General features: G+C 35.4%; 1 protein-coding gene across 1 annotated transcript; it reads left to right on the top strand.

Annotated features, from left to right (window-relative positions):
* The first annotated feature begins 2,184 nt into the window (after positions 1-2,184).
* Positions 2,185-9,856, top strand: LOC127854148 (serine-threonine kinase receptor-associated protein-like). The gene is made up of 7 exons (XM_052389150.1): positions 2,185-2,345; positions 4,644-4,779; positions 6,219-6,373; positions 7,392-7,491; positions 7,951-8,088; positions 8,826-8,962; positions 9,242-9,856. The coding sequence occupies exons 1-7, from the start codon at positions 2,231-2,233 to the stop codon at positions 9,442-9,444; spliced, it is 984 nt and encodes a 327-aa protein (XP_052245110.1). The 5' UTR covers positions 2,185-2,230; the 3' UTR covers positions 9,445-9,856.
* The last annotated feature ends 655 nt before the right edge of the window (positions 9,857-10,511 follow it).

The raw sequence follows: 10,511 nt of genomic DNA, 5'->3' as shown, positions 1-10,511 counted from the left end.
CCCTCGAAATCAGCATAAAGTCACCATCGGCAACAATTTTACTTTTCCAAAAAAAACAACATGATTTGGTCATTCATATGCGACGTAATTTGTGTAAAAGTATTACAAAAACGAAAGTAGAGCTAAATGTCTAAAAAAATATATGTCTATATTAGATACCTTGATGCGGTGCCGTTTGATAAAAAATGAAACATGAATCGGCTTCTAGTCAACCCCGGGTGACTTTTGGGCCATTTCAGGTCGACAATGACCCAATGAGCCATAATAACATGACCTATACGTAAATAATTTAAATATTATATTTATTATAAACTGGCAAAAAAATAATCAATTATACAATTTGTTTATAGTTTGTTTAAAACAATTTTACACGACTTTTAAAAATGTAACATGTTCTCATATATGTCATGCACACGGTGGCAAAGAGAACCCGTTTATTCCTAAAAATCAAAGGTATTCCCTTCCAAATTACCAAAGCGGCGGGGACAATGGACTACAATGCGTCACATATCTGGAATGACGTTTGAAGAGAACGTCATTTCCTAGAAATGATATTATGTCTGTATTAGGATTCGTTATAAGGAGAACTTATACTGCCTTGCTATATGAGCTAGCTTTTATAGCGACGCGGTAGAGTTTCTGCCTGATTTGGAACCGGGAGGTCCCGGGTTCGATCCTCATGGTGATCGGGGATTTTTCTGGCTGGGTTACATGTCATACGCTACATTGGATGAACACACGTGTTCACGTTTATAACATGTTGCATAGAGTTAAGATTATAAAGTTGATATATTTACATACTTTATATACTGCAACCATAGGAGGTGTTGGGGATTCCGGTAGAAGCATCACTGCTAGATTAGGATGAGACAAAGGCATAATCATGTTGCTCTGGTTTACATGCGACCATCGAGTGGTACAATAGTAACTACATTGGAACATATATACTCTTTTATTTCTGTTTGATATTGTTATAATACACATCTATTGTTTTCAATAATGTTATGCAAAATGCACGTTTTGGGCCTTATTACCGTTAAAATGACAAATGCTATACTTTTCAAGACGGTGACCTCATTTGTATTCCTTTGTGTTTGTAGTTGTTTTTTTGCTTTTGCGCCATTCATAATTGTTGATCAAATAGTCACTTTAATAAATACTGGATCTCGTTATGATAGTGAGATTTATATCTTGGTAACGAGATTTATCTATTGCAAATACATCATGAGATTTACTATGTTTATTTGTGTCGATCTGATGTATATGGTGTTGGTTTCTTCGACATATGTAAATATTTTTATCACGGCGCAGAGATTATACTGAAACCAACATAGCTATTTCAAATCCCTGCCGTTTTAAACAACCACGTGATGATAGCCGAGCCTAGTGTAACAATAATTTTGCCGATGTTGTGTTTTCCAAAGATCTTTTAATAACCATTTTTATTGACAGATCTTTACTTTTAGTTTTTTAATATAGGAAATTTTTCATTATGAACATAAGCTTATACACTATTTTCAAAATATAAAAGAAAATGATACTACTTTTCATATTAAAAGGGCCTTTTCACAGATTTCGGCATATTTTGAAGTTTGTCATTAAATGCTTTATATTTATAAATGTAAACATTGGATCTTAAAAGCTCCAGTAAAAAAATCAAGAATAAAATTAAAACAAGGAAAAAAAGTAGCCGGTACCAGGGCTCGAACCAGTGACCCCCGAAGTCCTGGAGTTAGTCTGAAGTAAAAACGCATTAGCCCTATCGGCTATTCCGCCGAGTATACACAGAATAAGTATTTTATACCTTATATAAGCAATCTTCGTAGTTTCGTAAATTTAAACGACAACAACAGAACTCTCCAAATTATTCAATCGTTTCGCGTTGCAACGCTTTATAATTTTTAGGTTTTCAAATCGTCAAAAGATACATATAATGGCTATATTGGACTATGGTAAATGTTCAGTAATACTGTTTCCTCACAAATATCATAACTAAAACGAAAATTTGCGAATCTGAAACAACTTTTTTCAATTTTGTCAATTTACCAAACCGTGAAAAGATCCCTTTAAATTATCTTCCAGATCTGGGAAGATTTTCTTGTGATGGCAAAGATTGTGTGTGAGAGCATGGAACGACAACTCTAATGGAGATTAATAATCCTTTGTTGAATTCAATCTCATTGATGTGTCTAGTGTGATATATGCATTTCCGGTAAAAAAAGAAGTAAGAATGTCAAGCTTGAAACAGACTCCGCTCACGTGCAGCGGACACACACGACCTGTTGTCTTTTTATCGTTCAGTGACGTAACCCCTTTTGGATATTTCCTAATTAGCGCGTGTAAAGGTAAATTGACTGCATTACAAATGCTTTCCGATTACTTACTAGTAAGATTATAGTATTCTGGATAGACTCATTCGGATATGGAGTCCATATAAACGGACTCCCAGAGCATTTGATAATTTTACTTTGTTGGCTCTGTGAATCCATATGCACACCTTCATAAACACAACAGTAGTTCTCCACAGATGATCAGTGCGCATCCCTAATCAGATGTTTTTTGTAACAAATTAAGGAGAGCAATGAATAAACCTCAAAAACACATTAAATTTACCTGAATAAAACCCTATTGACATTATCCTTTTACATGCAATTGAAAAAAACAATAATCTTTCAACACACTATTTTTGTTTACATCATTATATTGAAATTATCAACTTGGGCTACATCAGGCGTAACAAAAAAAGTTGTTTGTTTCCGGTGGCCCGACCCTACCTATTTTTTTGCCGCCGGTCCTAATCTTTTTTGAGCCCAAAATTCGAAAATAATCGGACCGCGTATCTTTCGGCGCGCTCAATAAGCGTTCAACGTTATCGGCGCCGTACATTAAACTTTCAACATAAACAAGATGGCGGCGCCCAGCGCTAGCACGTCGAAGGCAGCATCGTCAGTTCTTGCGATAACATTTTTCAAATGCAAACATCTGGAGGAGCAAAAACTAATAAAAAATGTTTCTCACTCAAAGCAGATGGACGATTTATTCCAGGAACATCACTCTCGAGACAAAACTGTCACTTACACAGTGAAGTGTAAGACGGACATGTCAAAATCGGCTGAAAGTTTTGAGATCGAAGGTAGGCCTACATTAAAGCAGTTGCAAACGTGTCAATTTTACAGTAATACTGCATCTTTATTATTAAATATATTTTAAACAGGTATATATCATGTTAGAATCGGTATGTGTTTATTTATATGGTGCAGTAGTTTCGTATTACCCCACCCACTTATTTATAAAATATTAAAACTTTGTATGACTTGGGATAAAGTTGGGTGAAGGGATGGGGGGTTGAACTATGCTGGCATGGTCCCATGGGGAACCCTGCTCGATTTTTTCAGAGGGCTGGACTTTATTGTTTTTTTAGAGGATTTTTTTTCTTCAGGTATATAATTTTGATTTGTTTGTGAATAGCCCGTCTAAATAATTGTTTAGCCTCTCTTTATATCATTAAATTTCTGCTTTTCTGTGCTTGGTGTGATTTGATTTTGTGATTGTTTATTGATTTGTGGGTGTGTAATTGTATGTATATAATACAAGTCGTAATAAATTTTCTGTTCTGTTCCTGAAATTCATGGGTAGATAGACCCCACGCCACCAGTACATAATATAATCTGAAAATGTGGTCCTTTGGGAACATTAACTGCATCCAAGAAATATAAAAGCACATCCGGTTTGATTGGGTCTTTCCATGGTGATAATGTTAAATGCAACACCACTGGCGTTCCCGTAGCACTGCTTTTGAGGTATTTAATATATAATAAATAATATAGAATACACTGCATGAACCCAAAGGACCAGAAAGTATAACAACACTGAATCCCTATAGACACTGAGGGTCAAGCTCTCTGTGACTTGTTATAGTTATGCCTTTTATTGGTCATAAAATGGTATATTTAAGCTGTTGCCAGAAGTCAACATTAAACTCGGAATTAAGGAAAGCAACACATTCAATATTAATGAACAGCAAGTTTTTATTTCATAAAAGCATTTAAATATAGTCATAAAGCATTACAGACATCATCAAATTTATTGTACATACAGTTATACACAAAACATGAGAAGAAAATGCACCATGTACGACAATTTCTTAAAAAAAAAAATATTTTTAAAAATAAAATTATTTGCCTACCTACCTACCCTAATTTTTTTGGCCATGTCAGTGGAAACAAACGATTTTTTTTTTTAGGCCTCATGCATAACGATGAGTAAAAGCTTGTATACTGCCAACCAGCCCATAGCGACACTTTAAGTCTGCAATATTGCAACAGTTTTCTAATATGGTGGATATAGCATATACAAAAGAAAAAACAAAGTAAATAAAAAGCAATTAGTTTGTGCTTTAATGGTACTACCGCACGCATGGGTTTGTAGTTCAGACAAGTAAATGTTGATACGTTTTTGCAGCTTCAGTGTTCCTTAGCCCTTGCATCATTGATAAAATTTTGCACACAAGGACAATAGACGGCGCATAGCAACTCTCAGCAACCCTTTGTTTATAAAGCAGATAATTGAATTATTGCAACTATTGGATATTATCCTGCATTTAAATTAATTCAAATTGATAAAATAGGCTCAATACACTTCAGATGGAAAGCCAATGTTACGACAAGGTGATACAGGAGACTGGATTGGGACGTTTGAAGGTCACAAGGGCGCAGTTTGGGGGGCAGCTCTGAACAGAGACGCAACCAAGGCTGCCACTGGGGCTGCAGATTTCACAGCGTAAAGGATATTGACTGTTTATTCCTTACACATAATCTTGCCATAAAGAAAAGCTATTATAATTAAAAAACAAAAATACACACAATTGAATATTGTTCCAGTTAAAAACAACAACAACAACAATTAATTAATAAATTAAGGACTCTTATTTAAATTTATGGTATTATACCCCCACCCCCATTCTAGGACTCGTTGGAGGGCCATATACTGTATTCACTAAGGACACCAGTCTACTAGGCATCACCTTTTGATAGCTGCTAAGCACTCCTGCCTTTTTTGCCATACATTTGAATTTGCTGCATTCAACAGTCTGTAAACCTGTCATGGCACTCATGTACTTATAGACATACATTTTAGATAGAATGCATTCACCATTCACATCAGTCTGTAAACACAACATAGACAAAGTACTCATTTGAAATACATGCACTTAAAAAATAAATAAAAGTCTGTTATTAGGTGACATTATCTACAATAATAATAATTTTTTACCCCATACAGTTTAGGCCAAACATGGCCGGCCAAACGGACATGTCCTATAAAATTTGTAACATCAGACCTGTTGGTCTAATTAACAAGACTTATTGTCCGGTAAAAAAATGAGAACAAATTTGTTGGTTTGTCTATGTTTGTTTCCGGCTCTGAAAGTTTTCCACAGTGTAAAAATAGTGAAAGCATCTTCATACACGTTCTTTTTCATTAAAACGCTCATTGCTGGCAGAATTTTCAGAGGGCATATGGATGGTCCATTTTTGTGCATCGTTATTATCTGACAAAATTAATGCTGATCAGGACGGTCCAATCCTTGACTGCCCAGTTGTTTAACAAGATAATCATCAATCTGATAATTAAATGACACAAATATCAATTAGTGTGGTTGATATTGGAATAGTAATTTATAATTATGATCATCGTCATTTGCACCATCATGATCTTGGCTGTCAATGTCCTTGCATTCAAAAGGCTGGTTGTCAATTATCTAGGCCGTCATCGGTCAGGGCCCTCAATCTATCAAATCTGCCGCCGAATTTCGGCGGCAGTCCCCCACCTGAAAAGTATACTTTTTTCCCCTTTTAGGGGGAAAAATTCCCCCTAAAAAAAAAACAAAAAAAAATATTATTTTTTTTTTTTTTTAATAAAAAGATGTGTCTCATGATTATTATATCTCAATTCTATTTCAATTTAATCGTTTCAAACATACTAAATCATGAAAAATGCAATGAATATAGTGCAAACATGTACAAATGAAATAATGAGAGAGTAAGTACAAAAATCCCCCAAAAACGGAAACGCCGCGAAAATTCCCCCTCCTAAGGGCTGCGGACCCCTTCCCCCAAAGTAGTGTGAGGGCCCTGCGGTTTAGAAATTCAGAAAAAATTAAATTAATGAAGTATCACTTGTACATGTAGCATTTGTTGTTCACCATTTTCTATGTTTAGTAAAGTGTGGTGCGCTGTGAGTGGAGAAGAGTTGAAGACATTTCAGCACAAGCACATCGTGAAATGTGTGGACTTCTCCCATGATGGGGACTACCTGCTCACCGGAAGCCAGGAGAAGATTCTTAGAATATTTGACTTGGAGAAAACGGATGCAGGTACATTGTACTTCTGTCTGCCATGATTCAATCTTCTGATACATTTATACTATCATACTTATCAGGGAAAATTGCCTCTACTTAGACTACTATACCTTACTATATTTTTACTAACCGAATTATTATACTAGAGCCTTAAGCTCTCTGAGTAGCGTTTGTGAGTATTTTTTTTCTTCAAAACTGTGATATTTAAAAATCATTTGGCACATTTGTTCACCATCATTGGACGGTGTGTCGCGCGAAAGAATTACGTCAATATCTCCAAGGTCAAGGTCACACTTTGAGTTTAAAGGTCAAAAATGGCCATAAATGAGCTTGTCCGGGCCATAACTTCATTGTGAGATTTTAAAATCATTAGGCTCATTTGATCACCATCATTGGACAGTGTGTCGAGCGAAAGAATTACGTGATATATCCAAGGTCAAGGTCACACTTTGAGTTCAAAGGTCAAAAATGGCCTTAAATGAGCTTGTCCAGGCTATAACTATGTCGTTTATTGTGAGATTTCATAATCATTTGGCTCTTTTGTTCACCATCATTAGACGGTGTGTCGCGCGAAAGAATTAGGTAGATATCTCCAAGGTCAAGGTCACACTTTTAGTTCAAAGGTCAAAAATGGCAATATATGATCTTGTCTGGACCATAATTATTTCATTCATTGTGAGATTTTAAAATGACTCTGTACATTAATTTTGTTCAGCCATTGGATGGCGTGTCATGGGAAAAAATTCAAGAGTTCAAAGGTCAAAATGGCTGTAAATAATAATAGCATAACAATCTTAAAAATTGCCATAAATGACATTCTCTTGTTTTGTGAAGACAGCATGCAAAATAGTCTGTGTCAATGCGGCACGTGGGGGTATACGTCACGTCTGTGACAAAGCTCTAGTTAATGACTGTCAACTAAAAATTGTGAAATGTATGTCCTGTTACATTTATGACAAAGACTACCTATTGCTTACTCACATAATTACGATTAAGGTTATCATAACGTTGATCTAAAGACTAAATGTTTCAGAACCAAGAATGTTTTCTGGTCATACCGCGTTCATTAAGAATGCCCTGTTCACCCACGATGGCAGGCAGATTGTGAGTGCAGCAGATGACAAGACTGTGCGGTAGGCAAAGTGTTACAGTTACTGTGTATAAAACAATAAATTGTATATAACAACATGTTTGCCTTCTTGGAGTGGGTCTTTGAAGCCGGACCATTTATTACATAGACTGCAAAACATGTAGGAGTCTTATGTAAAAATTAACTTTGAAAGTTTTTGTTATACAAATCTAAAATGAAACAGATATATTAAAAATGTTTAAGAAATTGTATGTCATTGAATTATTTGCATAATTTTGTAAAAAAAAACAACACATAAATTATTACGGTGTGTTTCTTTTAAAAAATGAACGTGTACAAGGCCATTAATTTAATAGCATATGTAAATAAAAAATGATACACTGCTTTTGTAAATTTAACATACACATATATACATTTTTTGTTTTAATAGATATATTTCAAGCTTCAAGTTTACATACACTATATTACTACCAAAGACTTTTCTGATTTGTTTCACATGCAGAATCTGGGATGTTAATTCCTGTTCGGAAGTGAGAAAGCTGGAGTTCCCATCAGTGCCCACTAGTCTGGACCTGTCGCAGGATGGCAAGATCATAATTGTCACCCACGGCAACACTACTGCCTTCTGGGATGCAGAGAAGTGAGCAGATCTTTACTTCTATGTCGCTTCAGATAGCAATTTCATATTTGGCATGCATGTGTATATGGACAAGGCCTTTCCATATGCACACAAATTTTGATCCCGGTGACCTTGACCTTGAACTTAGGGTCCGCGTTTAGGTTTCAAAAAAAGCTCATAACTTCTATCAAGCGTTTATAGGGGGCATAAGTCATCCTATTGTGACATCTCTTGTTATGTATAGATGTAATCAAAACACATGGGGAGTGTAAGTGAAAAAACTTTAAAAGAGTGGTGAAACAAACACCCGTGGCTGGTGATGGATATGGAAAGTGGAGTTATGAAATGTACATTATGCACAAACATGAAACGTAAATTAAAACTAACTAATGTTGCTACAAATGTTGATTTATTTTTCACATGCACATAATAATATAGTTATCTTAGTAGATTTTTATTATATTATAAATGCCATTCCCTTAATTACCCAATTGAGTTAAAAAACCGGGGGTGAAAACCCCAATTAAGCTCAAAAGTAGGGGGTAAAACATTTTGCTAAAACTCTATTGAATTTACAAAAGCCCTATTGTTGTCAAAACAGGGGGTGAAAACCCAATTACCCAAAAAATTATCTATAGCCCTGATAGTTGAAAGCAGAAGAGTTCGTTGGGCTTTATATTTGTTTATGTAATCACATACAATTGTTCACTTTCTGTTCTGCTAACTGGGTACCAACCAGTTGAAGTATCTCCTTGCAGGTTTGAGAAGATAAAGGAATATGAATCTCCGTCACCTATCAACACTGCCTGTCTCCACCCTGATAAGTCTATCTTCATTACTGGAGGAGAGAACTTCATCATGTACAAGTTCAACTACGAGACCGGTGAAGAACTGGGTACGCTGTTTTGTTAAATGATAACATAATAATGTTGTTCTGCTTATGTAACGGGGTCTTCTTACATAATTAAATCAATCATGATATAAGTACTGTACTTAATCATGCATTACGCGCAGATTTATAATCCAAAATTTAAGTACCTGTAATAATGTAGTGTTTAATTGATTTACTAAAAAAGAACAAAAAAGTGGGGGAAGGTGTGGTAGGGTATTTTCCTTCCTTTATGTGTAATCAAAACTTCAACACTAATGACTATGAACAAATATTTTACAACAGAGGCATTTAAAGGACATTTCGGACCAATCCACTGTGTGCGATTCTCGCCGGACGGGGAAGTGTACGCTAGCGGTAGTGAGGACGGAACGCTGCGACTGTGGCAAACAACTGTGGGGAAGACCTATGGACTCTGGAAGTGTGTGCTACCGGACGAGATCCTCAACAATAACGCCGATTCAACACCGCTAAAGCCTGAAGCTTGATGCATTTTTTGTTATTTTTGTTTGGAAGAGGAAACCCAGCATCTGATTATGAATCAGATTTGAAAATATTGAATTGCAGTTGAAATCAATGCACTACCTTATTTTTGCAGGTAGTGCAAGATATAACTGGCTACAGTGCCAATTATTTATATATGCTGCTTACTTAAGGGAATATTAAAATCTATGTTAAATACATCAGTCTGTAGAGATAATATTTACAAGGATTGCAGTTTCTTATGTGACACAAATGTAAGTGGCATCTACTGGTGTAGGATTAATATGAGAATATTCTACCTGTTGGTTGCAGCATGTCATTTTCGTTGTAATACAAGATGTATTTGGCAGTCTGGATACAATTGTTAAAGGGCTGCACGAGAAGTGATCTATAAATCATATCTTCAAAGCCATTCAATATGTATGTTTGTTTTTTTCTGCTGTAAGAGCTAGTATAATTGGGGTATTGTGTAATAGTAAGGGATGTATTGATATTACCAAAACTGTTATGCCTGGGATTCAAGTGTTAAATATGTGCTCTTTATTGTTGTATAAATAATATTTATTTGTTGTGAATCAAAACATTCAGTGAATTGTAGCATTGAACAAGGCGAAATATCACAAACTATTTACCTTAAACCACTAATTATGCTTTTTTTCTTCAATTTAAATAAGCATATCCATTGAATGGTAAGAACTATAGGGATAATACTGCTTTTGATATTGTTCATGATTGCAGTATTTGGAAGTAGAAATACTGAATGTGAGGCCAGAGACTTTTATCTAGTTTAATGGGAGCGCCGTATTGAATGTTCCAAAAAGTGAAATCAGTCAGAAAAAGTAGATGCTTATGGTGAGCCTCTGTGATCACCCTTTGTCCATGGTGCGTCAACATTTACCTTGTGAACACTATAGAGGCCACATATATTTTCATTTTTTCATGACACTTGGTCTGACCATATCTCAAATGTATCTAGGCCAAGTATGAAACTGGGGTTTGGGCGGCAAGAACAAATAAAAGAAAAAAGCTTTCAAACAATCCAAGGCCACATTTATTGCCTAATCCTCCTGAA

Source organism: Dreissena polymorpha, chromosome 12 (genome assembly GCF_020536995.1).
Source record: "Dreissena polymorpha isolate Duluth1 chromosome 12, UMN_Dpol_1.0, whole genome shotgun sequence".
NCBI lineage: Eukaryota > Metazoa > Mollusca > Bivalvia > Myida > Dreissenidae > Dreissena > Dreissena polymorpha.
This window is presented reverse-complemented; position numbering and strand designations above follow the sequence as displayed.

Coding starts and splice junctions, on each gene's coding strand:
- LOC127854148 (XM_052389150.1), top strand. CDS start 2,231: ATGTCAAGCTTGAAACAGACTCCGCTCACGTGCAGCGGACACACACGA. Junction 4,780..6,218: donor GGGGCTGCAGATTTCACAGC/GTAAAGGATATT, acceptor TTCTATGTTTAG/TAAAGTGTGGTGCGCTGTGA. Junction 7,492..7,950: donor GCAGATGACAAGACTGTGCG/GTAGGCAAAGTG, acceptor TTTCACATGCAG/AATCTGGGATGTTAATTCCT.